The 26,996-nt window shown below is 42.0% G+C and overlaps 2 protein-coding genes across 2 annotated transcripts; one reads left to right on the forward strand and one right to left on the reverse strand.

The window, feature by feature from the left end:
* The first annotated feature begins 2,244 nt into the window (after positions 1–2,244).
* Positions 2,245–8,224, forward strand: LOC111226645 (F-box/LRR-repeat protein 3-like). Its single transcript, XM_022751907.1, has 5 exons — positions 2,245–2,365; positions 3,999–4,359; positions 4,641–4,763; positions 5,051–5,222; positions 6,062–8,224. Exons 2-5 carry the CDS (start codon positions 4,000–4,002, stop codon positions 6,703–6,705), a joined length of 1,299 nt encoding a protein of 432 aa, XP_022607628.1. The 5' UTR covers positions 2,245–2,365; position 3,999; the 3' UTR covers positions 6,706–8,224.
* Positions 8,225–8,672: 448 nt separating this feature from the next.
* atp10b (ATPase phospholipid transporting 10B (putative)) lies at positions 8,673–25,202 on the reverse strand. The gene is made up of 21 exons (XM_022752065.1): positions 24,802–25,202; positions 21,682–21,886; positions 21,259–21,344; positions 20,847–20,953; positions 19,817–19,948; positions 19,447–19,574; positions 18,774–19,026; positions 17,984–18,183; positions 16,740–16,901; positions 15,471–16,017; positions 15,250–15,350; positions 15,035–15,161; positions 14,751–14,935; positions 12,738–13,005; positions 12,204–12,280; positions 11,994–12,119; positions 11,699–11,899; positions 11,533–11,613; positions 11,287–11,391; positions 10,822–11,009; positions 8,673–9,540 (listed from the first exon to the last, which is right to left on the reverse strand). Exons 1-21 carry the CDS (start codon positions 25,200–25,202, stop codon positions 9,321–9,323), a joined length of 3,900 nt encoding a protein of 1,299 aa, XP_022607786.1. The 3' UTR covers positions 8,673–9,320.
* Between the last annotated feature and the right edge of the window lie 1,794 nt (positions 25,203–26,996).

The raw sequence follows: 26,996 nt of genomic DNA on the forward strand, positions 1-26,996 counted from the left end.
GTCTGATCTCTCAGGCTGTGTTCACTCCATATAGCCTGCCCTGCAAGCCAAAACTACTAACTATAAACAGTATGTGAGAAAAAGTGAGCCAAGACTAGAATGTCATTTTGAAACCTTACCTTAGCAAAGAAGTTAAAATAACATAAAATGTTTAATTTTTGGAGGAAAAAAACAGAATGGAAAATTCATAGGAACTAGCTGGTGAGATAGCCTTAGCTAAAGCTATACCACATGAATAAGACAATAGGTAAATCTTACATCACCATGCAGAGAAAAAAGAAACTCCAGATGAACAAGTCCTTCTAAATGCTTGCTTGTCTAAGTAGCAGAATAGTATTAATAGCTTTCTCTGCAGACTCTGACTTCAGGACCTCACATGATTTCATGTGGTTAAGTTCAAATCACATATTCAAAATGCATTTAAATGTGCATGATCTGAAGCAAAAACAAGGACATATTTTACTTGTTGTAAATTGCGTTTTCCCTTATGATTCTCTAAACCTCTGCTAACATTAATATCTACGTGTTTTTTTTTTAGGTTTCACATAAGGTCTGCAACAATTGTTAGTAAAAGGCCCAAAAACGAAGGTTTTAATTGTAGCAGTAACAGTATGGCACATTCTAAAGTTTGTTTGCTACAGGGTTTGTATTTATTTCTTTTCACTTAAAAAAAAACGATAAAATATAAATTTTCCCCAGTGGTGGCCAAGGTTTTGCATACAACAACGGTAGGCCTATTCTTTGAAATGATTTCAAACATCCACCATGAGCCTCTCCTTGTTCTTCTTCGGCCTCTGAGGGAAGTTGTCGCTATTCATATAACAGGCACATCACTGCTTCATAAGACAACACAACCTTCAGCATCCCACAGTCCTGATTACCAACAGATTTTCTGTCACCAATTATTTATTTAATTCATCTTTACAGGGAAAATGCACATTTATCAATATCACTGTAAATAACCACTTCCACTGATGTCTGTGAATGTTCTCATTCGTCCAGGTCATAGTTAGACACTTCCACTGATGAACACAAACAGTACAACTTAGGCTTGACAATCATGGCCAAAGTAGTTAGGAAAGTTTTACACAGTACAGGGTAAAATGAGATCGTCACATAAATCCATGTGAGTGCGCAGCATCCAAGGGACACAACGATATCGATCAACAAAACAATAGACATCAATAGAAGCTCAAATCATAATGGTCTCTTAGAGCTGTCCATCGGATCACCCAAGACAGATGTTAATACCAGATCTGGCCTCTGTGTTGTCTTTAACAAGCAGGTGCAAAAGGAAATGCAAACATGAAGATGCAACTGTAACCAATTCTGTCTGTCAGAGCAGAATTATACAGTGATACTGACATGCATTGTTTTTGCATATATACTTGGGTAGGTTCTTTTGAGTCAACTTTACTGTTATCTGTTACTGTTACTGTTATAACTGACCATAATAATACTTGATGTGGGTGGGTGATGTGGTGGTGTACAAGAGATCATGTGGAAAAATGTTTAATATTAACAGATGTTTTTCACCTTGTGGTGGCCAAAGCTGTCTAATATCCTTTTTCAAATCATTATTTGAAATAAATGAACATTGCAACAATAAGATCTTTTCTTTTCTTTTCTACTTATAAAAGTATTCTATTACCGAACAATAAATGTATTACAACTGGGGTGTAATACGTTTATTTAACATTGTGGTATTTTATCTGTAAAAATGTAATATTCCATGGAAGAATAAATAAAACAAGATTTCTGTGTGTGTCTCTCTCTCTCTCTTACACACACACACACACACACACACACACACACACACACACACACACACACACACACGCACACAAGCACACGCATGCACGCACACACACACACGCACACACTTTGTCACACTGACCTACTTTCTCAATGAGTGCACAGGGTATCTTGTGCTCTCTGCTCAAGGGTCACGACATGACAATAACGTTCGCATAAACACACACAAGCAAAGCACACACACACACACACACACACACACACACACACACACACACACACACACACACACACACACACACAGTCGAATGTCTTATTTTAATTAGGGACTTTGAATGGGGTCTACCACCTAACTCTCCTGCATGTATGATGGTGGTTGCAGATGCAGATCCATGTTTTCCTCCACTCACGTGTACCACGTGCTGGCAGCGCCCGTCAAGCTGTCGTTAAAGCCGAGAGGAGAGCTTATTATGGGAGCTGCTCCTGCTGTCCTCTATCAGCAACAGCCAGCACTTCTCCAGTCATCTCCAGCCATGGCTCCAAGTGAATGCTGTTTACTGCACCGGCAGACAACAAAACCGAGCGGGAAGTGTTTTTAAGCCATTGCAATGTAAGTAACGTAACTTCACTGACGTTTGTTCTGTTTTTGAAATGATATGTGTTTAATTTACTTGTCATGTATCGGTGAAGATCAGCTGAGGACAGCGGTAAAAGCATGTTAGATGGCAGGGTTGTGTTGTGGTATTGGGATGTGGTCAGTTGTGAGTTTATCATAAAACATCCAGCTTTCTGTAAACGTGTTTTCCTGGTGCTACAGGTGGTGTTTTTCTAGCTCAGTTCAACGTTTGGTGTGAAGGGAGAGTTTCCTTTCACAGAAACATGTTGATAAAAATAAGGCTGTATAATACAATATGTACAGTTAATATTAACAATGCAGAGTTAGAGAATTAACAGAATATCAAGATTCGTCGTAAATTATTATAATTTATTAATCATTTTTTCATGCTGGACCAACATGTCTGTAAGCAGGCTTTATAAGTTAGGCTATTTAGCTGTGGGAGCCTGTAGCTGAAGCTTGGTTAGTGAGAAATGAAGATAGATGAAATTACACCCCGTTTAAAATACCGATAGAAATAAGCAGGATCCAGTGATGCATCTAAATTAAAAAGATTGCTCACATTCCGTTGTAGTAGTTCAGTAGTGGATGTCAGAGTAGATGAGGTAGAGGTTTTAGATTGGTGAATCATGCATGCAAATAGATTTCATCAGTGTGTACTGGGACTGAGTGAAGGATTGCTTGACACAAGACTGGAAAAAAAAATCTGAGTGAAAAGGCTTCTGCATCACATTTAGAAAAGAGATTTTTGAGGTGAGTTTTCCATCATTTACTCGATTACCCATAGACACTTCAGTACAGGTTCTATCAGCTGTGGTGACTTTCAAGGTGAGATTATCACTTGTTTTGAAAAACTACCTAAATTTACTATAGTATAGTAAGTTCTTCAGTAGTCAGGTTACAGACTGAGTGTACTGTTACAGTGCAGGACTATTTCATCAACGTATAGAGATGGGCGCTGAAATTCCTAAATTTAAGAGTAACACATTGGATACAGAAAAGAACTCATGGGATCTACTGGAGGATGAAACTACCTGCAAGTTACTATTGCATAATGAAAACCTTTTCAAAAGAATGCATCCCAAACAATAGCAATAGTTCCCAAATTCAGCAAGTGAATAACAAACAGTTTACCATGCATTTAGGATTTCCACAGAAATAATTGTTAGTTTTATAAAGTACATGCAGAATGATAAAAGAAGCACAAGAGCTGTTAGTTTAATAAAAGAGGGATTCCGACAATTCTCACCATTTGATTCAACAAAGTCAGTACAAACCTGTGTTTTCCACATCTGAAAAGATTAAAAACAAAAATTTTAGTAAGCTCCTCATGGACATTTATACGATTTTATACATGGGGCATGGAGTCAAAAGCTCAAATTCAATGTTAAAGAGATGACAAGCAGTGTTAATATAGAGAGGGAGAATTTTAGGTAAAATGAAGAGTCCACCAGAATTTTGCCATTTCTGACACAACCTGAACATGAGTTTACATAGTGCTCTCAGTACTTTTATGTTATGCTACTGAAAACAAAAAATGGATACTGCAGATGTTTTAAAGCACATATACTATTGTTGTTGCAGTAAATTTTGAACAATTCCCATTCTCTCATCTCTCTTGTTTCAGAATGAAACGAGGAAGGACAGGCCTCAAATCAAAGGGCCAGGCCTTCCCCTCCCACGAGGAGAGGGCTAAGAGACAGAAGCGGGGGCCATCCAGCTTCGCCCTGTCTCCAGCACAGGACTGGGGTAACCTGCCCCACCATGTGGTCCTGCAGATCTTCCAGCATCTGTCCCTCATAGACCGGGCCAGGGCCTCATCTGTGTGCTGGCGCTGGAATGAGGTTTTTCACACCCCTGACCTGTGGAGGAGGTTTGAGTTTGAGCTCAATCAGCCGGCCACATCTTACCTGCGCTCCACTCACCCTGACCTCATTCAACAGATCATCAAGAAGCACGCCCAGCACCTGCAGTACGTTAGCTTCAAGGTAAAAGCCTTCCCTGCTGTCACCCATTTCTTCTCCTCTTTCACCTCCTCTGGCCTCCTCTCTTCCTCAATTTTCACAACGCAGCTGTCTTAAAAACTATATGTGCCCTCCCTAATCCAAACCATCTGGTGCAGAATCAATCATGACGCATCAGCTGTCTTCGCATTAGTAGGCTTAACACATCCAGGCTGAAATGATTCTTACACCTCCATCTTTCCATTCCTCATTTTATGTGTTTTTATTTTTTCTACCTACACGGTGAATCACTGCTGGTGAATCAGGTGGACAGCTGCATAGAATCTGCAGAGGCGGCCTGTGACATTCTCTCCCAGCTGGTGAACTGTACCATTAAGACCCTGGGGCTGATTTCCACAGCCCGGCCGAGCTTCATGGATGTGTCTCAGGTAAGAGGCAGCTTCTGTTTTACATGCTCATCTGAGCATTTTTATTTCTGCCCTATTTGTTACACACAAAGAGCTGCGTTAGTCACATCAGGTTGCATGTTAAACTGAAGATTGTATTCGCCTATTGTCATTGTTGATAATGACTTATTATACCATGAATTTATTTTGGTAAAAACATCCCTACTTTTTTGTGCTTTTTGCAAAAAGATTCTGCTGAAATGTCTGGTGATAATGGAAAAGTGTTTAAGATAAGAAGTCCTGGTTTACCATTGTTTGTTCCTCCTCAGGCCCACTTTGTGTCTGCACTGACAGTGGTGTTTGTCAACTCCAAGTCCTTGTCCTCTATCAAGATTGATGACACCCCAGTGGATGACCCGTCCCTGAAGGTGCTCGTTGCCAACAACAGTGACACCCTTAAGTTGCTGAAGATGAGCAGCTGCCCTCATGTCTCCCCAGCAGGTCAAGATACTTTTTTAAAAGTATTTTTTTGTTTTGCTTTTAGTTGGCTCATAAGAATGTACAGGAAATGAGAAGAAACAGAAAGGACAATGATGTCAGTGTCCCTGGCTGGGCTTCAACCAGGACACTGCGAGCCAAGTACTCAGTCAGTGTCTTAAATTCCCGGGCTACCAAAATGCCCCTTTCTTTACTTTGTGACTATATGGATGCCAAACACGTTTGACAAAAGACTAAGGCTGCAGCCACGCCAGCAGCTCTGTAAAACTGTACTTAGGTTTAGCAGTGCTTTGAGCTAAATGCTAAAGTTAGCATGCTAAAATGCTCCCAGTGACAACGCTAACATGCTGATATTCAGCAGGTATAATGTTTACAATGTTCACCATCTTAGTGTAGCATGCTAACATTTGCTAATCAGCACTGAACACAAAATACATCTGAGGTAATGTCGTTATATTGAAAATATTTGGTCAAAAACCAAATTTGAACTTTGATGTGATGAAGGTGATATGTGGAAAGTGAAAGGATTATATTTTTCCCTGAGGGGAACATGAATGTCTGCACCATAAAACTGTTGTCAAGAAATTTCATTTACCTTTACTAAAATATTAAGAGTGTGACAGTGGTAGAGGAGAAGTCAGTAGGATTCACCCTCCAGTGGCCATGACGGCCTTTCCAAAATTAATGGCAATCCATCCAACAGCTGTTGAGATATTTCAGTCTTGATCAAGGTGATGGACTAACCAAAGTCACTGTCCTCACAGCAATGCTAATTATTTTCTGATAATTTGTTTTTTTAAGGGATCTGTTCCCATTCTTCTAGCCTATCTTTGTGTGCACAGGTATCCTGTGTGTGGCAGACCAGTGCCATGGTCTCAGGGAGCTGGCGTTGAACTACCATCTCCTGAGTGATGAACTCCTGCTTTCCCTCTCCTCTGAAAAACATGTTCACTTGGAGCACCTGCGCATTGACGTTGCGAGTGAAAACCCCGGCCAGACACACTTTCACACCATCAAGAGGAGCAGCTGGGAGGCTTTGGTCCGACACTCACCCAAGGTCAACATTGTCATGTATTTCTTCCTCTATGAGGACGAGTTTGAGCCCTTCTTCCGTGAGGAGACTCCCGTCACCCACCTGTACTTTGGCCGTGCGGTTAGCAAAGAGATGCTGGGCCGCATCGGACTAAACTGCCCTCGACTGGTAGAGCTGGTGGTTTGCGCCAACGGCCTCGAGCCCCTGGATGAGGAGCTCATCCGTATTGCTGAACGCTGCAAAAGCTTAACGGCCATCGGCCTAGGCGAGTGTGAAGTGACCTGCAGTGGCTTTGTGGAGTTTGTGAAGATGTGTGGGGGCAGGCTGACTCAGCTGTCAATCATGGAGGAGGTGCTGATCCCAGACAGCAGCTACAACATGGAGCAGATCCACAGCGAAGTGTCCAAGCACCTGGGCCGCATGTGGTTCCCTGATATGATGCCCACCTGGTAGGCTGAGGCCAAAGTGGAGGGCTGTTAATGAAGCACATGACTTTTATGAGCGCTGTCAGTGTGAGGATTCATTTTAACAGAGTGTGTGTTCTCAGTTACACATTTTACTGTGAAACTGGTTTCAGCTTCAGTATCAGACCGTAGTGTCGTGCTTTCTTGGAACAATAAGAAGGTGAGAGACAGATTCTCTCATCAGTGTTCTTGGCTGGCTCACTAGAAGACGGGTCATTTCTAAAGCTGTCACTTGTGTTTTTACCTGCAGTGAATTTGATGTAGGACTAATGATGTCCACTGACGCCCTTTTTTCACATAAAAACATTGTCATTTCTGGATTTCTGGCTGTCTTGTGAGCACTCAGCTTTCTTCATATACATAGATGTTGTGATGTGAAGATTTGGATGTAGAAGCTTCTTTCACTAATGATACAGTTTGTGATTTCCTACATTTCCAGGCATTCAGTTTGAAAAGGAGAGACCCCGCCCAGACTTAGTGCACCCAGGCTTTGGTAGAGAGAGCATTAACAATAATGTAGGACAGAGAGAACAAGAGTTTCCAGTTGAGTGAGGACAAGTTTTCTAAACACAATGGATGTTTTGTTTTCTTGTCCAGGTATGTTTGTGTCAGTAGAGACTTCATCCTAATCTATAACATTTTAATTCAGTTTTCAATTGCTGAGCGTCAATTAAAATATATAAAACTTTGTTATTTAATTTAAAGGTTTTGACATAATGAACTCAGTTTTAGACATTAAACCGGTCATACTGATTATCCCCTGTCAGGTCAAGACAGAGGACAATCAGTTTCATTTTCATTTTCCTTTTATTCACTGCTGAAATTGATTTTATTTCCATTCAAATTGGCATTTAAAGCTTATGTTCTATGCTCAAATTCTGAAGTTAATGAGACTATAGTCATTTAACTCAAACTCCATTGTCATCCTTTAAATGTGTCAGGTAATTCTCCAGAATGAGATAAATCACAATTAAACAACAGAATTAATCCTGTAATACAGTGATCATCAGCTGTAGTTAGTGAAAACAGTGGTAAACAGTTACAGGTTGTCATCAGAAATATGCAGGACAGTTTGATATTTATTGAAGTTATTTTAAAACCTTTTTTGTTATTTCAGGTGTACTTTATTTATTGTTATAGAAACCTGGTGGTCAAAGAACACTGGCTAAAACAGATGAAGGTTTTGAGACTGGGTGTCTTTATTGTGTTTAAAATAGAGGCCAAATATCTGGTAGCGTTTCATATTTTACTGTGATTTGTTTTGTTTTTTACCACATTGTACAAATTTATGTTAAGGAAAAAACAAAACAGGCCCACAGTATCCAGTGCCACTCTGTGTCACATGGTACATTAAAACAGGTGTAAAGTTTTGCCTTGTATTTGATAATGTGTTAATTAAATGTAAAATATTTATCACACATATTTACATGGTTTTCATGTATGTGCAGCAGTGCTTGCGCAGGTCTGCTTCAGTGTAACTGTCACTTCTTTTACTTTCTGCACTTTATTCTCAGTAAAAAAAATCAAAGTTGTGTTTAACTAACTGAAATGTTGCATGTTCTTGTGGCTCTAATACAATGAAGCCTGATTTGATCTGTTTTTCTCACTTTGTCCCATTTGACCTTTCTGCAGCTCTTTGTTCTCAACACGAGAGGGCAGCAGTGATCTAACTGGAGGCACAGGGACGTTATATAAGCAGAGCTGCTACTGTATAATGAAGTATGCCAATGATAACTCAGCCCTTTTTACAAGTGGATTCGGCTTGTGCACACTCCATTCCCATGAAAAAAACCACCAGACTTTGTAGCTTAGAAGCCTTTTCTTCAGATTCTTCTGAATTTACCTTTTTGCTTGTTTGATGTTGCATCTCAAATAAGAGAAAGATAGACACACACACACATACACTTAGGGGAAACAACATTTGATTGTATTTACATGTATTTCCACAGCAAATTTGAAAGTTATACAAAAATACACAAAACTAGTCACAGGCCCAGCCTATTAAAAAAACATTATTTTTTAATTCAGGCAAATTCAATGGAAAGTCTGTGAACCACACGTGTTTGCCTCGGTGACAGGATGCATTGTGGCTGTTTAGGGTATCTAGGTGAGAGGAATATATTAAACCAGCTAAGCATTTTGTTCTGGAAAAGTGCCACTTTTTGGAGGGGTGGGTGGCATGACTAATTGGGTTACCACCGTGCTCTGAAAACCCATCAGGAAAGTAACAGGCTTATGTGTTCGCTATGGCAGCTTGTTATGATGAGCGTAAGGAGGAGAGGGCCTACATGCTTTTTGTCAAGCAGTTTATTACAAAATGAACTCATCACCTTAATCGATGATTTGTCACAAGACAGAGACGAGGAGTATTTCTCCCTGATTGCATTTATGTAAGACCACCTCCCCCACCCCCAGAAAAGGAGACATTACGTTGGGATGTATCCACTTATGAGCCAGTTCAGAGGACTTACAATTTTCTAAATAAATAATCATCTTAGTTCTGTTTTTGCCCGTCAGGTTGCCAACAAATCTATGTTTCATGTGTGTACAGGCATCTGATCGTTTTCAGTGATGACATTCAGTGTGAATTCATCCCCCATGATATCAGAGACTGGTGAGAGACTGGGGATAAATGTCCGCAGGGGTCTCCAGGGTGGGAGATGGTGGGGTAGACAGCCTGGAGCGTTTGACATGCCCTCCGCCCCTGAAGCTCCTCCACTCCTTGATCCACTGGTCCCTCGAGGAGGGGTCCAGCCGGTCCAGATGCCTGGCTTGCATGAGCGGGGAGGGGGCGATAGAGTTCCTCAGCACGTGAAACATGTACCTGGGGGAGTGAGTGTGGTGGTGAGAAAGTAGGCCAGTGAAAAATATGCGGCCCTTTGATGTAAATCAGAGCATTCCCTCTAAATATCAGCACTTTCAGACGCATCAGCAAGCGAGAGGAAGACGGAGCTGTGGTGCAGTCGTTCTTGACCTTCACAATTAACATTATTTAATTACAAATCAGCCTCGACTGTCTATGCACTATAACAACCACACAATTTCATAGCAGTTAATTATCTGCATGAGTCAAATGCATACTCCAAAATAATACACAAATAACATAATTACGATTATGTAGAATGTGCCTCCAAACCTTTTTCACTTGTGTCCTATAAAAATCCTTCTATTTGTGATTCCTCATCATTATCACCTGGATGTAAAGATATATTTTCAATTGTTATAGTTGAAGGATGGTTAGAGGCCTAAATGGTTAAAATCTTTTGGACTATTGAAGAGACAAATTAAGACTTATGAAGTGAGCACCTTGGGCTTTAGAAAACCATGTGGTGGCCATTTTTCATTATTTTCTGACATTTTACGACCTGGACAAAAAAATGATTATGAAAAATAATTGTTAGTTTCAGCCCTAATTACATACGGTCAACTTAAAAGGGCCATTGCAGCATCTGGTGATGACTGTGTTCTTTCTATCAGAGAGTTTTCTCATAAACTTCTTTCTCTGAACAAAAACAAGGTCGGAGCCCATTTCAGTTAAATACTGTATCTTGACTGTGAATTAAAAACCCAGCTGTATGTGGTGTCCTGGCAGCCTAATGGTTACAATTTAAACAATACACACACATAGCAACCACGTTTATTGCATTTCATCCACCTAACTCTCTCCCTGTGTTAACTGTCCGTATCTTAACTGTTGCTATCTATTACAAAAAGGCAAAATGTCCTCCACCATGTTATATGTTAGTGTCAGAATTATTAACAGGTTTTTCCAGTTTTATCCTTTAAAAAAAAAAATTGTTTGTATATGTAACAGGAGATAAAGGTGAAGAGAAAATAAGAAAAATAGGAGGTACTGTAAGGCCATATTTTGCTGCTCATATGTGCTTCAGAGATGTCTGGGAATGTTTGTTTAAAAAATTGAAAGTAAAAAGATTCATCCAGGAAAAAGTCCTCAAGTAGAATTACCAATATTAGAAAGTACTCGAAAAACTACATAAAGGTACATTTGAAAAAAAGCTACTCTGTAACAGTGACAAGAGCACGTCTGAGTCACACCTGCGGGACTCCAGAGCGACAGACACAGGGAGGATAACACTGATCGTACCTGGGCAGCAGAGCCACCACAGTGGTGATGATGCAGATAAGGTAGAACATGGGGTCGGCCATCTGGCTCTGGAGGATCCAGTACGGGTTGGATGGGGGGTTGCAGGTGATGCAGGTGGCGCTGTAGGCCAACGTCACGATGAAGTACAACCCCACACTGCCCAGCATGACTACCCAATGAACCACCGTCTATGAGACAAATGCATAAAGCAGCAATAAGACAGATACATCAGTAACAATCCCATCAGTCAAAGAAATCTGTCATTTCTCTGTGTTTGTTGAATATATTTAAAAAACGGGTGAATAATTTAATGCAGTGCCAGTTTCTAGATGCTATACAAGGACTTTGCAATATATTAGCCTTCAAATGCATACTGACTGAAACTATTTAATGAAAGAGTTTTGGCTCACTGGAGGTGTAGTGTGATTATATCTGGAAATAGATATCCATCAGTTCAGCACTCACCCAGGCTTTGATCTCTATTGACAGATGCAGCAGGATGGTAAATAGAGAAATTGTGTTTAAAGGAGTTCCAAAGGTAAAAACATCAATGTCTGAATCCTGGTAAGCCTGAGGGAGAAAAACACATGTTGTCAAATTTTAGGCAGAAAGCAGATAACTCAGAGTAAAATAACGCAGAGGATGCACCATGACAGATGCATCATTCAACCATGTGTAATCAAAGACAGAGAGTTTAAATGTTTCTCTTACCAAGTAAGGAATAAAGAAGCACACCAGACTCTGGTAGAAGGCATCGAGCATGGAAACCCAGAAAGTTGAAATCTTGTATTCCTAAAATAACACACACTTAAGTACAAAACATCAAGACCCTAATGCAGCGGACATGCAACAGCTATAGTTTGGGAATGTCACTGACCCCTGCACCCTGTCCAGTTCTGTACAGTTCAGGAACACCCAGCAGAACCTCTGCAGAAACGTCTTTGTCCATTATCCCAAACATGATGGGCGGTGCAGAGGTGAAGAACAGGTTGAAGAAAATCATCAGCCAGTAGTCGATCATGGCGGTGCCGGAGAAGCCGCAGAGGAACTGATACCAGAACAGCAGGTTCACATAGGCCTGAGAAACACATTAAAATGTACGTGGTTAGACGATGAACAAGGCAATATGTTCAATCAGACTGATGACGCTCTAACGTAGCTACAAGACTCACCACATTCTTATAGAAGAAGTAAATGATCATGTTGGCTAGTCGCGTGTGGCACCAGTGTCCATGAACCAGCAGAAGTTTTTTCAGGTGTTTGAAGCGAGGTATGGCGAAATCACTCGCCATGACCGCCTGCAGAAGACAGAGACGAGTCATCGTACGTCTTAGACGGTAAGAGTAGTAGAAGAACATTTTCTAAAGCTAAAGACCTCAGACCTGCATGCCCTCCTGCCCGGATATCCCAATGCCAATATCAGCTGCTTGGATCATGTTGACATCATTTGCACCATCACCTGAAAACCACAGAGTGAATATCAGTTTAACAACAATTTTAAAAAAAAAGGAAATGAATTAAAACCCACTGATTTTGTGAGATCAATACATTCATTATTTCAAAATGCACTTATAACATATTCTACATAAAATAACCTGTACTTTTATCGGTTTCTAAAGATATAGAAACATGACTCAGAACTGGCAGAAAAAGTACATCGTATCCAAGAAATTACAATATCTCACCCAGCAGCACACAAGAGGCCTTAAGTAGACTGACATGATGCAAAAAAAGTAATGTAAAAAAAAAACATTACCCACCACAGCCTCTCGGGGCCCGCTATAATCTTAAACTGATACGTGAGTAACATTTACTGTAAAAACACCTTTGTGTATTTATGAAGCTTCTTTCTTTTCACTGTGTTTTGTACAGGAGACAGATTGAATTATGTGAAAAGCCCAACATAAATTTCTTACCAACAGCGAGGGTCATGACCTTGAGTTTCTCCCGGACCACCTTCACCACTCTGCTTTTCTGTAAGGGTGTGACTCTACAGCAGAGCACAGAGCGGCAGCACTTCGCCAGGTCCACGAAGCGGTTCTGCAGGTCTGACGACAGAGCCATGGTCAGGGTGCGTCCGTCGATCACCAGAGAGATGTCTGGGGTTGTATCCACATTACGAGGGTCTTTGCTGTACCTCCTCACCTCCTCCAGAGTGCAGTCCAGGATGGATGTACAAGCGATCTGGAAAACAACATCTGCTTATTTTGCTGATCATTTTCATGAGGCGTCACAACGTAGAGCTGAAACAATTACTTGTAGAAAATGATTTGGCAAGAATTTTGGTAAACAATTGATTGAGTTATTTCTCAAGCAAAAATGCAAAACATCTACAGCTGGTGGCAGCTTCTTAAATATGAAGATTTACTGCTTTTCTTGGTCTTATGTGACAGGGAACTGAGTAACCTTTGGACTGTTGGTCATTAATCAATTAATAATTGATAAATTCATCATGAAAATAACTGTTCATTGTAGGCCAAGTTTGATTGAATTGCACACAAGGTAGTCTGTGGTTACCAAAGTAAAACACAAAGTGAAAGAGGACATACAGTATTTAGGTCATGACTTGGATGTTACACCTTTTGATGAAAAAAAGGCAAATGCTCACTAAATAAATAGAAATAAATTTAAAGACTACTCCTCTGCAGATTATGGTGGTAAAAGATATTACTCTGCTGTTGAGTCATGTTCATGATGTCTGATATTTCTATAAGCAGTTGCCAGGCTCTGGTCCCATCAGTCTCATCACTGTTGTCTGTAAATAACTCCTGCCTCTTAGCCAAAAGGAAAACCGACAAGATGAAAAAAAATGGGTCACACCCTGTTTTTATTCATCTAATCTATCTGGCTAAATTTCATTAGGTGTGGTAGGGTGATGATCGTGGGAGTGCATCCCTCAGGTGGTCGTCGAGTTACAGTGGTAAAAACAGTTCATTACCAACATGATTCCACTCTGGATCATGAGAGAAGGGGTATTTCCTCTGAGGGTTGAATATTAGACTGGTAATTAGATATGAAAGCATTAGATATTGTGTTGAGGGCAGCTCACTCCATTCATCATCAATGACTAGTCCCGTCTGAGAAGAGCGCAGCAGCCCCTTTGTTCCAGAAATCTCCCCATGTATCCGTTAGAGCCGACGGGTAATTTCCAATTTGAGGCCTGGGATGATTAGACATGGTCAGGTTGTTATGAAGGCCGTGTTCCCGTGCGACCACATCCTTAATGACCTCAGAGAAGCAGGGCCCACACCTGACACCTTATCTTTCTCAGATTGAAATGTGAGGGTCTGACCTTTAGTTAAAATGTAAAAGTGGTCAAAAAGATCTGGCCACTTGAACTGAAGGGAGACAAAGCTCCGAATTAAACCCTCTTGAACTTACTGCTTGGAAAACACATGACTTGTCCTGAATAACCACTAAAAATGCTGCCCTCCAAACAAGCAGAATGGAATATGTGACATACAAATTACATCTTGCCTTAATGCGTTCAAAAAGGCCAATGTTCAGTTAGAGTTTGTGTTGGGTTAGGGTTAGGGTTAATTTATCAAGTTAAAGGAATTTATGACTACTTTGAGTCTCTTTTCATTTTTCACTATTTTCTGATGTTTTACAGACCAAACAACAAATTGATTAATGACTTAATAATAAAAATAATCATTAGTAGCAGCCACACTGAATACAGAATTGAAAATTGCATTTACTCTTTGTTGTAAAGCTGAAAGTGACAAAATCTCCAATAAATACAAGTTTAGCATGACAACTCTTATTTCATGTTTGATTCATTTAAATTATTTCTAACTGTAGTCTAATTGTGAGACATGTATCATGCAGAGTCGCACTAACATTTATCACTTCACATCAAGCAGTTGGGATAAGCAGCTCTGAATCAACCAGGCAACCTTCAGTGAGGCCGACAGCGGCCTCCTCACCTTGTTTTTGCAGCTCATGTTAATCACCAGGTCTTCTTCTTCCAGTAGCCTGCAGGCATAGCCGATGTTGACAGCTGTCTCCGGCTTGTCACCAGTCAGCACCCACACCTGGATCCCTGCCTCCCGCAGTGCTAGGATGGTGTCTGGGACGCTCTCCTGGAGACGGTCCTCGATGCCCGTCGCCCCTGCAGGAGGACATATATCCAAAGTCACACACCAAGCTTATCACACAGATATACAGTGTGTTTACCATGAATGGTGTGTGTTGGGCTGATGTATAGTACCTAGCAGGGAGAGATTTGTCTCCAGCTGCACAGCAGTGTCCATGATGAGCTCCTCTCTGTTGTCTATAGTAGCCAGAGCTCTCTGTCTGTTCACTGACCAGCTTTCATACGCTTTGTCACTCACAACCTGCAGCACATGCAGAGAAAGGACTAAACAGAGCTCTTGTTGTTTAAGAAAATGATGCTGATAAATAATAATATATATGATTATGCACCTTCTTTGTAAAGCAAAGTGTACGTAGCCCCTCTTTAGCATAGCAGTCAAGGTGATGCTGAGTATCTGCTGCTATATTCTTCTGACTCCCACTGCGGTGCTCTGGAGATAATATGACACAGATAGTTTCACTGTGAATTATGAAGTGACCCAGGGTGTCTCTGTATTGACTTGTAAATAATTTTGATAAATGTGTGTGAATTTACTTTCACCTGCACATACCTGCGTATGGTGTACCAAGTAGCTCCATGATGGCATAGTCTGCACCTTTAGTGTAGAGCACATACTCTCTGGTGATTGGGTGTCGCACCAAAACAGACATTCTCTTCCTATTGGAGTCAAAGGCTAAGGTGTCCAGCACCTCAAACACCAGGTCATTCCCAGATGGGAGCCTCACCGTCACACTGTCAGGGGTGCGGGCCAGCAGAGTGAAGCCATATGCCTTGGCTGCGTATACCAAGGCAGCCTCGTCTGGACTCTCTGCCTCATAGCTCAGATTATCTGAGGTCGCTGCAGGCTTGTTGCACTGGGACGAAGCATGGTGTGTTTGGTGTGTTTGGAGCCCATTGGTGTCTCCAGTCCCCCCCACTTTAACAGGAGGATTAAAGTGGTCCTCCTCTATAACTGAGTCCTCTGAGACGGTGCGATTTCGCTTTGGTTTGTGCTGCCAGGAGGTGAAAAGGTGGTGAAAAGAGCCGGCCTTTTTCACCAGGTTGGACATAGCATCCAGTGGGCTATTTGTCTGGCGGGAGCGTGAAAACCAGCTCACCTGAAACAGGAATTTGTATGTCATATATGAATTTATATAGACATTTTGCCTATACACACACATGGTCACACACACAAAACCTCTCAAAAACAACTTTGTCATACATTTCCACTCTATTTCTTTTTGTGCTTTTACCTTTAATTACAAACTCAAGGGAAAAACACACAGATTTCTCCCATCTGCCAGAGCTCCGAACAGCACAGTCAGGAGCAGCCAGTGCTCAAATTAATAAAGGCTACCCTGATCGCCCCTGCAAATCTCCCTTTACTATGGGGCTAATTTAGTGAAGTCTCAGAACCTTTACAACTGGGGCTTTAAAGATGAAAGAAAATTAGTACAGACCACTGGTGAAAGAGGAGAAACTTTAAGCTACATGATTTAAGAAAACTGTCAAAATTCAACTAAATCTTTGAGGTTAATAAAAAGAATTTAAACTTTATTGTTGTGTGTGTTACTGATTAAATTACACGGAGATTTCACTGCGGTACTGCAGCCACATTGCTGGACAGTGGGTTTCTAGATTTAAAGACATCATAAAATAATGAGTAAAACAGTTAATAGATTCTCCTCAATGATTTTTTTTAAATGCAAAGTTTGCCATTGTTTTATAAGTTTGCATACTGGGAGTTTCACAAGAACAAATCCTTCGTCCATCTTTTCTCTCCTGACTGTGCCCTTCATCTCTACATCCCATCCACAGTTGCAGTAAACGGAGCGCTCACCCTCTGTCTCTGAGCTGTTGCCATGGAAACCATCACAGTGTTGCAAATGGCGAGGGCTAGAAAAAAGTCCAGGTAGGGATCTATCTGCCGGCTGCCGCCACTGCTGCTCTCTGCTCTGCTAATCTGCTGAAGCAGCTTCCTGTCTGGAATCACCTCAGTTTCCTGTTGGAGTAGAAGTTAATCAGTTTGGTAATTAAAAGCTCGTGTTGATAAACTGATTCTTGCTTACGCTCAGCTTTCACTGATTTGATGAGGCAGGGCAGGAAATAGTTTTTTACCTTTTAACCTTTTCCTCCAGTTTTGTTTGTGCATGTACAAGGAAAGAATACAGGAAGTTTTCATTCATACAAACACTCTGCTCTGTTAGAGACGCAGTGTGAGGAAAGCTAAAGATGGGCACTGTGCTGCCTCGCAGCCTTTTTCTGTCTCAGCCTGTTTCTCCAGGACTCTGCTCTTTGCCCTGTGGACAAAAATAGACCCAGAGCTACTGTACTGTATACCAAGACGACAATGACTAATCTATAGTGCACGTTTACAGTTTATTTGAAATCAGTGGTCTGTGCCAAATGGTGCCCAGCATGACCATATGTCCCGTCACAGACACAGGGGCAACTTTGAGCCAAAATGGATGTGCTCATCACTGACACCTAGCAGCTCAGCCATCTGCAGCGGGGACTGGGACCATGAGGCCTTTTGACACAAGGAAGGGTGAGACTCAGGTAAACAAATGGCAGCTTAAAGTCCTCTCAGTGTGGACTCAGACATGGAATATGTTTAAGGAAGGGCCTCTTATTTTGAATCCGGTCAAGGGTTAATAGTTTGATTGGTTAATTTCAGAGTTAATGCATATATGATTGCTGCTAGTTACTCAAGAACTGAGAGACAGTTTGAAAGAAAGAATCAGAGCCAATACTAAGTGTGGCTGATGCTCAGCTTGGAGCAGCTACAGCCAAGATAACTGATAACTGGGTTTAGTCCACTCATACAACAATGATAAAAACTTCCAACTAATTAGTGTTTTTTTTTTATTATTAAAATAATGTCACCTTTGTGATTCTCTAGCAACTTGTCTTATTTCCACCCTCATGAGCTATCAAGTGAGATGGTGTTAACCATTTTGCCCGTGGTTGCCTCCAGTGTCCCTTCGTTGACTGCCGTTTAATATTAAGACAAGCAAAGCCATAACCACACTCCACTCTGAATTAAATATCTGCCTTTTCCTTCTGACTGAGCGATCATCTTACCAGTGGACTACTGAAGGCCACATCGCTCTGGGCATTTCCTGGGACATTGCTCTTGCGTCGGCTGCCATGGTGATGTTGCATGTCTTCAGGGATGGTGTCCTCAGAATCCAAGGACCATCCAGTCTGTGGGGGTCGTGGCCGCTGGTTGAAGACAACCTCCTCCTCTGAGTCTGGTTCATCAAGGACAGCTAGGCGGACGGCTGCAAAAGTCCCCAAAAACATGTTAATACATACAATAGGCAATATATACAGTATGTCCTATATATCACATCATGATGAATCGTAGGGCCCTTAACCAAAACTACAGTGTTTACTACTACTGTTTTGGACTTTAAAGACCCAGATTAGGAAGCCTTACCCAGGTGTAAGGAGAGAATCCTGAAAAACCCTTAGTGAGACAAAATAAATGAACCTTGGGAAGAGTCATATAAAACTCGTGGGTAAATAGATCAGTAACACAATTAGACAGTATACCAAATCAGATTGTAGCTAGGCAACACAAAATTGATGCCTCTGATCAGGGCACAACACAAGATACAGCCAAAAGTAAGTAATTCATTCTCTGGTGACTTCTGGGATTGCGCTACCAGGGACCATGAATGCTCAATCACTGTGATAGGTTCACATAATTACTACTAGTACCTACTGCTACTGGAGCTGGCTGAAAACCAATTGTCCTACTTTCATGAGTATATATATATATAAATCCTAGAGGCCCATATGAAAAGCAGTGAAATGTGCATCAGCTGCTCATTTTGGGTAAATAAAACATCTCAGTGTGAAGGTTTACCATTTTCTTTGTGTGGGTACTCGGTGCCCATGATGGAGCATCGCCGAAACACCATCTTATTCTCTGTGAGGGTGCCAGTCTTGTCTGAGAAGATGTATTCAATCTGCCCCAGGTCCTCTGTGATGTTCAGGGCCTTACACTGCATGCGGCTGTCTGTCTCCTCATTGTACAGATCGATGTCATTAGTGATGAAGAAGATCTGAGCGATCTTCACCAACTCAATAGACACGTACAGGGAGATAGGAATCAGGACCTGGAGAGGAGAGGAGAGGAGAGGAGAGGAGAGGAGAGGAGAGGAGAGGATACAACACATGTAAAAGAAAAAATGGAAAGATGAGAGGAAGAAAGACAGGAGGAAAGAGGAAGGAGAGGAGATTGAAAGATATGATTAATAAAGAAAAGAATGAGGACGGTGGAGAGAGTGGAAGAAGAGAAAAGTAAAAAGTAAAAGAGAGAGGAGTAATTTAATGATTGTCAAATGAATAAAAACACACTCCTAAGAGTCCTGATGCCTCTCTCTCTCTCTCACACACACACACACACACGCACACACACACACACGACATCACACCAAGCACACAGACACACACGGACACACACACACACACACACACACACACACACACACACACACACACACACACACAAACACACACACACAGCCAGACTCTACCTGCAGCAGGATGATCATGGTGAAGAACATGTAGACACCAGACAGACCAGGACTGTCCAGGTGACCGGTGCTGTCGGGGACCAGGTAAGGGGGCACACTGGGCAGCGCCTGCAGCCATAAAAAGTGACCTGCATGTGTGAGGACAGGGGGATTAATCACACCGACCGACGTGCAGGAATGGAAGCTATTTTTGGCACCACACCTTACTCTGTCTCCTCCCTCTTCTCCTGGTATGTGTTTGGGCCTGTGGCCAAGGTGACTGAGTTTTTTTTTTTTCTTATTGAAGATTAAACATCTCCTCATAAATGTAAAGGTATTAATTATGAACCAGTCTGTGTAGTATGGTTAAGTTATGCAATTCATCACTGACCTACTGCTCCGATGAGACACATGACAATGAGGAGGATGACGCAGAAGAAGACGTCAGTGTTCAGCTTCCGCTCTAGTTTGCTGCGCTTGTACCTCGGCCCGTTGTTGTTGAGCATGGACTTGGTTTCGTGGCCTTAAAGGAGGGATCAGAAGTGATCATGTTGATTCAGTTACCAGCAGGCATTTCATACAGACAGTGAACACCCAGGGAAATTGATTCTTGTATCTTAAAACATGCTCATTATGGGTCAGTTAATGCAAGGACAATAAATGGGGAACTGAAGACATGTCTTTTGTAGTATTTCAGCAAAGTTGGGGGTTTATGACGATGACACACATTATACACATGTTTAAGATTGATGCTGTTATTTTTAGCCATGCTAGCAACATACACACACATATACACATCTGCATGTCGGTTTGTTGATTGTTTGGTTGGTCCTCTACTTTGTCCAAACTGAAACATCTCGGATATCAGGTGAAATTCAGTTCATTCACAGATAAATGTTTGTGACTTTAGTGATCCTATGACTTTGTCCTCTAGTAACTCCAGCAGGTCAAAGTTTTCACTTATCTCATGAAACTTCTCAGCATGTGCTGCGATGGACTGGCACAAAAGTTTATACAGACATGATTTCCAGATGGTGCATCACTGTACCCAGATAGCAAAATAAATCCAGCCCATATTTGGGCCACATGTTTGTTTTCTTCTGGCCCAGTATATACCCAGTGGCATGGCCTGAATCTGGCCCATATAAAGCATGATTGTAAGATGCTACTTCCACATCTGGGCCAATTTAAACGACTAAATGTGCAAAAATACTTCATAAATTATTGTTTGTTTTTTTTTTTTACATATTTTGGTTGTGGTGAGTCAAAGATTTCTTCGGTGGGTGGCTGGAGTTGTGGTGGGAAAATTTGGATTCATGACCTCAGTATTTCTAAAGTCTAGGCTATGGCCCTGAACAAAAATACAAACTATGAGCACAAGGTTATAGCAGCAAAGCAGCTGAGACATACGGAGAATATACCTGCATACACCACAAAGCCAACTGCATGGTCCGTGTTTCTCACAGTGCAGCCTCGAAGCAGCAGACTCTCAATTCCAGCACCCACCTTCTCCTTATCAGGTTTCTCTCTGCAGCAGGAGAAAGTGAGAAACCCCCTTTGTACTGTCAGATCTTGTTAGATATTCATTACTTCTTATATACACCCCATTAGCAATTCTCCTGCTTTACAGCCATACCTGGACAGCACGGGTAGACCATCTGTAAGACGTGTGGTGCCTGAGGAAATCGATTATAGTCTATTACAGCCCCAATAATGCCTCTGGTAGCATCAGAAAGTGCAGCGAGTGGGTCGGAATTAGTTTTGCTCGGCTGCTCTGAAAGGCTCAAAGAAACTGTTTGGGGAATCCATGTGATCTGTGTATTTGGTACTCACACATAACACTTGAAATGATTCAGATTGTTGTTGGGCTTTTCACACACTACGATGCCTTTGAAGCTTTCCGGTTCAAATTCAGGATCCTGCGAAAATTAGAGGATGCATAAAGTCACTACAGGATGAATGGAAACTTTTCAAATGTAACTGCACCTGAACTTTGAGACTGACATAATGGTTATTTAATGCAGCAAAGAACTGTGGTCCAAAAATATTCATTTAAGGTATGTAAACCAACAGGTACGTCTGTCACCGCTGACTTTGACATATTGTAATGATCTGCAGTCACCATAAGTATAGTTAGTGCACGTCACAGTTGTTCTGGTGAAGTATGTTAAATGTCAGTCACAAGAAGGTGAGGCAGTTCAGAGAGAATGAGGATAGAGGACTGTGAAGGAAAAAGATGAAGTAAATCTTCCTCACCGAGATGCAGAGGCCAGGCACCACCCTCCTCTGCTTCAGGTTGGTCTCTCCGTCCAGGTTGGCCGTCTCTATGTGACAAACGCAGTTGGGGTCCGACGTGTGCAGGAGCAGGAGGTCTGCAGGGACGATCTCATTGCAAACCACCTTCACAAAATCCCCCACTCGCACATCCTTCCAACGCTGCTCCATGAACTGTTTCTCTTTCCTGAAATCACAGATGATGCAACAGTCATTACAGACAACATACAAGAGACACAAGTCCCTGTGTGGCTGGTCTTTGTCACATTTATTATCTGCAATATTCATCATATCATGGGCATATTTTGTCAAATAAAAAAGACAAAAGAAAAACGACAGCACCAGCTCAAGTTGTGGAATAAACAAAACAAGCAAATGAAGAAATCAGTGCTGTTGTTTTTGGAGGGCAGCCCAGATGTGTTTTATGTGTACAAACTAACATTTAGTGGAAGACGCACTACAATCAACATCATGAACTAAGGTTGTTCCCAGAAAGCCACATGTTCTTTGCTTTGAACCTGTATGTCAAGCTGGCCAGCCACCAGTGACAGAGAGCTGCAGGTATGCTGCCCTGCATGTAGGACCTGATCGGGTGGTGGCCGCAGAACACCACACCTCACCTAAACAAAACCACGGAGGGAAACATTTATTTTTAGTGTGTTGTGTTTAGATTATGCTTACCACATTGCACAAGTATTCAAGTATTCTCCCTCATGTCAGGGAAGTTTTACAGCATGTGCATTTTCTGTTTTTTCAGTCAGCCATATGAATTGATGTCATCCTAAACTGCCTTAAAAGAATAATTTGACACCACTAGGAAACACACTTGTTTGCTTTCTTGATACCACTCACATATCACTACAGTATGGCCAAGAGCTGGTTAGCTTAGCTTAGCACAAAGACTGAAAACAGAGGGAAACAGCTAACCTGGCTGTCCAGTGGTGACAAAATCCACCTGCCAGCTCCTCTAAAGCTCACTCTAACACGTAGTATTAATTAATATTAATCAATATTAATCTGTTCAAAAACTGAAGTGTAAAAATGACAATTCAACATTTTAAAGAGCTTAATGAGCCAGACTATGTCTTGGCTGTGGTTACTTGGTTCTGCTCAAAGCCAAGAAATAGTCAACATCAGTAAAATTGTGAATTGTCTTTTTCACACTGGTTTTTGTACAAGTTTGTACAGAAACGGGACATTAGTGTTCGTTAATGGGCTCTGGCTTACCATTTGGCAGAGCCAGGCTCACTGTTTCCTCCGTGTCTAGCCTTTTTGCTAAGCTAACTGGCTGCTGGATAGGTATGAGAGAGGTGTCAAGCTTGTACTAATCATGAAAGTGAATCATGTAAAAGCTCACATGGAATGCAGTCAGATGAGAGGAATTTGAGAAAAAAAACCCAATGCCTCTCATCATCAAATTCTGCCATTGAATCATTATTTTCTCTAAGTTGAACACAACTGATCTTTAAAGTGATAAAAAGACATTTGTGTCGCACTTGAATTTGGCTTCCTGATGTGCCTTTGTGATAAAAGCTAAGAATGTGTAGTATTTTGCAGAGAAAACAATTCTTCAAAGATAAAGTGACACATAACATTAATAAAGTGGTTTGATAATATGTGTGATGTGAGTCACATTCATACATGGTGTAGATCAAATAACAGACAGGGGCAGCCTGCGAGGTGTGGTGACTGGATTTAACGCTGTGAAGGGAGCAGACAATAAAACTCAACATGTTCAACAACACAATAACACGACTTGGTGTTCACACCGAATGATTAACAGCTGGTGTGTTTTGTGTTCGGTGCGTTTGAGCTCAGGTGGATTGACAAGAGTTTGAGATTGAGAGGAGATAGATAGGATGACCCTGAAGATAAGGCATGCTCAAACACACACTTCACACCTCTGTGAAAACAAGGTGATGGGAATTACAGGCGTGCATCTGCGAAGGTCTGATGAATTAAAGTTAAATCCCTCTCATCTGACTGCCTTCCATGTGAGCTTTTACATGAACTGCAAGTGGCAGATTGAACGGCACTCTGTCTTCATTTGTGTTTAAATTGGTTTCCTTGTGCTGTCAGATGGATAAACTTCACCTAGATAGAGAGAAAGAGGTGCGAAAGAGCGTGTGGAGGCCTAAAATTTATTCTTGAGTTTCTTCCGAAAACATTTGTATACTTCAAAGGAATCCCACCCAATCGATTTTGTTCTAATCTTTACACAAGCCGAAAACGAAGCTTTAGCACCCCCACCCAGCGATACCACGAGAGCCCGCTCACCATGACTCAACTGCTGTTTATCTGATTGCGTGAGGCAGAGACGACTAGTGTCCGCTAACAGGCCCAGAGGGACTGGCGTGTTCTCTGAAGTGTCCGAATTGCTGCGTCTGGAGTCTGCACTTCAGGCCACCTGGACCCTATCACCACACACACACACACACACACACACATGCACACGCACAGACACACACACACACACACACACACACATAAAAACACACACACACACATGATGCAGGCTTTTCCCCAAGCTGAGGCTGCATTTCCCAACATCCCAGCTGACCCTTGTTGGGAACTTTGAAAGCAAGCAGCTGCTGGTTAATGATAAGGCTTCATCATCAGAGGTGTCTCCAGTCTTACATCCCCTCCTCCCACTCTACTCCAAAATCCCAGCAGTGAAAGGGTTGAAAATGACAGTGTTTATCCTCCTTTGTGAATTATTCATTTTTCACCAGTAATTCAAAAATAGATAACCGCTAACCTTACTGTCTTTGCTGATGCAACACCCAGATGAGGATTTCATCACATGTGCACAGTGTGATGGTGAGAGATATTGTTGTGCAGCTCTTCAAAAGAGGAATAATCTCCCACACATTTTCTATTTCTAAGTCAAAAATTCCCACGGGGTGCTGAAACGCAGAGGAGGTAAAACACACACAATCGCAGAGATCTACACACTCTACACAGACATCAACACGCTGGATGATAAGAATCACAAACACAGATGTGGAGGTGCCGCTAATGCACCACGAGTGCTTCCGCCTGCCACATCATGCATGTGGCAACGCACTGTATTCAGGGCATGATTGTCTTTGAGTCGTTTACCTGCTGTAGATGAAGCACGGGGTGTTGTTAAGCTTCCTGTCCGACTGGTACCTCCTGAAGTCCTCCCAGGCGTCCTTCAGGGCCGTTAGAGACATGATGACACAGATGGGGATCAGAGCTACCTCGGGCTGGAAAGCATTCACCACGGGGACAAAGTTCAGAATAGCCAGGCCCACAAAATAGATGTTGGCCAGGCGGTGAAACTGCTCAAAGAGGTTCATGGGAATGAAGAGGAGGAGGGTGTATTTGGTGGTCTTGATGGCATTGTCGGGAAAGTAGCGGTTGGGTTGCTTCGCCTTCTCCAGCCCCTCATAAGGCAGATTGGACACCAAGTTGCGAAGGTCCTTCTCTCTCGCCCTCTGACCTCTCAGGGCATCCCTGACCACGGCCAGTGGGCTCATGGCTGCTCTGAACGTTTTCCTTTTTCCTCTTCTCACCAACTTTTCCTTCCCATTCTCTCAATACTCACAGCTCCTTTCAGTTAAAGAGACTCTCCTCAGGCCCATCCTCTCCCTCAGTGATTCTCTGTGAGTGTGTGAGGCCTAATGCCGGGTAAATCCACTGACAGCACACCTAACCCTCCTCTGAGTCCGCCCCTTGCATTGACAGGTGTGTTTGCATTCCTTGCATTGGTGCCGATCAACTCCTTATTGATGTGGGAAATAAGTGAGTGACTTCAGTGACACTTAAATTTTACTGTCAATAATCTCATTTCAGCAGAATAACTGAACCAGCATCACATTTTCAACCTTTGAAATAGTCCTTCACATTGCAGAATAGTGAGTCACTGACACCTTTGCGGTTTAGCAGTCGTTGCTGTCATAAATTCTTTACACATTGATGACGTCCTTTAAAATTAAACACTAAAAAAACACACCAATACAGTACGAACAAAGACAGTGCTCAAATGAGCTGACAATCCAATATTTGCAGAGCAGAAAATTGGTGCAGTGGGTCATAAAGAGATGTGAACTGACAACACAACACCGAGCAGAGCGCCACGACAGCTCGGGGCAAAAACATGTATGAAGAGTCTGCAGAGTGTGAGTGAACACAGCAGAGGGAACTTACACACCCCATACAGGAGCGTACGGACGGAGAACACACTCCACAATGTTAACACACAAGGAAGAAGAATTAGTATGATTCTTTATTGATGTATGAAGGAACATCCTCTGCCCCAAAAAAACACACCGCAACACACACACACTGTTTATACCTTATCCACAGAGAGGTCAAAGGTCAGCTACAGAAGCATAGAAGGTGGGCTGGGAAGATTTCTCACCAATAGACACTGTAAGATTTGCAGATTTTCCACATCTATCTCTAAAGGTTTGACTGAGTTGATTGTTCAGAAGTGGGTGGGGGAATCTGTTTACATGTATGTGTGTGAGATTCTTCTGTATGATGGACTGCAACAAAGCAGCTTCTTGCGCAGATGGCATGCATGTAGGATGCCTTCCACTTCCTCATGTTGACATATGTTGTCTTTTCCAGAGCAGGCTGCCGAACCTGTTTAAACAGGCCAGATTTCCACTGGGTCAGTCATTAATTGTGCTTAAATTTAATTTTCCAACATATTTATAGCCATAGTAATGGAACTACATGTATGTTGTTGGTATTCCAAACACAGCATACAGATATTATTGTTTTGAAATGGAAATGGATGGATGTCTATTTTTTTTTTTGTAAGGATGCCGAAAACTTGCATGGGGTTTATTAACAGTCCAAAATGTAAATGATTTCCTGTTTTGTCCTTGAACAGCTGACACAGGCAGGTTCATCTCTCCTGGCAGCTCAGCGTGTTTTTCCATCAGATACACGTATAGCAGGGGAGTGGCGTGACGCGAGTGTGCCAGACTCACCCTCTCACCCGTCCCAGTCAGCTCTGGCTGGCCTTGGCTTGGCTGGCACGCCGACTGCACAGTGGCGCAGCTGTGAGTCCACACAGCACACACACACACACACAGACCCACACACACACACACACAGAAACAAAACACTCTCTTGGAAACAAAACACACACACACATGATTCCACAGAGCAGAGATCTGTGCATTCCTAATTACTCCAGTGACATGGAAACACTACAAAGTAGAAAGCATCTGCCTTTTCCCCCCTCTCTTACATGTCAACACTAATGCCCTTTTTGAAAAGAGGAAAAGAGAGAGAACCAATTTAGCACAAACCATCTG

Source organism: Seriola dumerili, unplaced genomic scaffold (genome assembly GCF_002260705.1).
Source record: "Seriola dumerili isolate Sdu_G_001 unplaced genomic scaffold, Sdu_1.0 BDQW01000161.1, whole genome shotgun sequence".
Classification (NCBI taxonomy): Eukaryota; Metazoa; Chordata; class Actinopteri; order Carangiformes; family Carangidae; genus Seriola; species Seriola dumerili.

Excerpts from the sequence above, each read along its gene's own strand:
- LOC111226645 (XM_022751907.1), top strand. The coding sequence starts at position 4,000 with ATGAAACGAGGAAGGACAGGCCTCAAATCAAAGGGCCAGGCCTTCCCC. Across the intron at positions 4,360-4,640 it reads TGCAGTACGTTAGCTTCAAG|GTGGACAGCTGCATAGAATC; the intron begins GTAAAAGCCTTC and ends CTGGTGAATCAG. Across the intron at positions 5,223-6,061 it reads CCCTCATGTCTCCCCAGCAG|GTATCCTGTGTGTGGCAGAC; the intron begins GTCAAGATACTT and ends TTGTGTGCACAG.
- atp10b (XM_022752065.1), bottom strand. The coding sequence starts at position 25,202 with ATGAGCCCACTGGCCGTGGTCAGGGATGCCCTGAGAGGTCAGAGGGCG. Across the intron at positions 15,162-15,249 it reads CACTTTGCTTTACAAAGAAG|GTTGTGAGTGACAAAGCGTA; the intron begins GTGCATAATCAT and ends CATGTGCTGCAG. Across the intron at positions 11,010-11,286 it reads CAATAGAGATCAAAGCCTGG|ACGGTGGTTCATTGGGTAGT; the intron begins GTGAGTGCTGAA and ends TTTGTCTCATAG.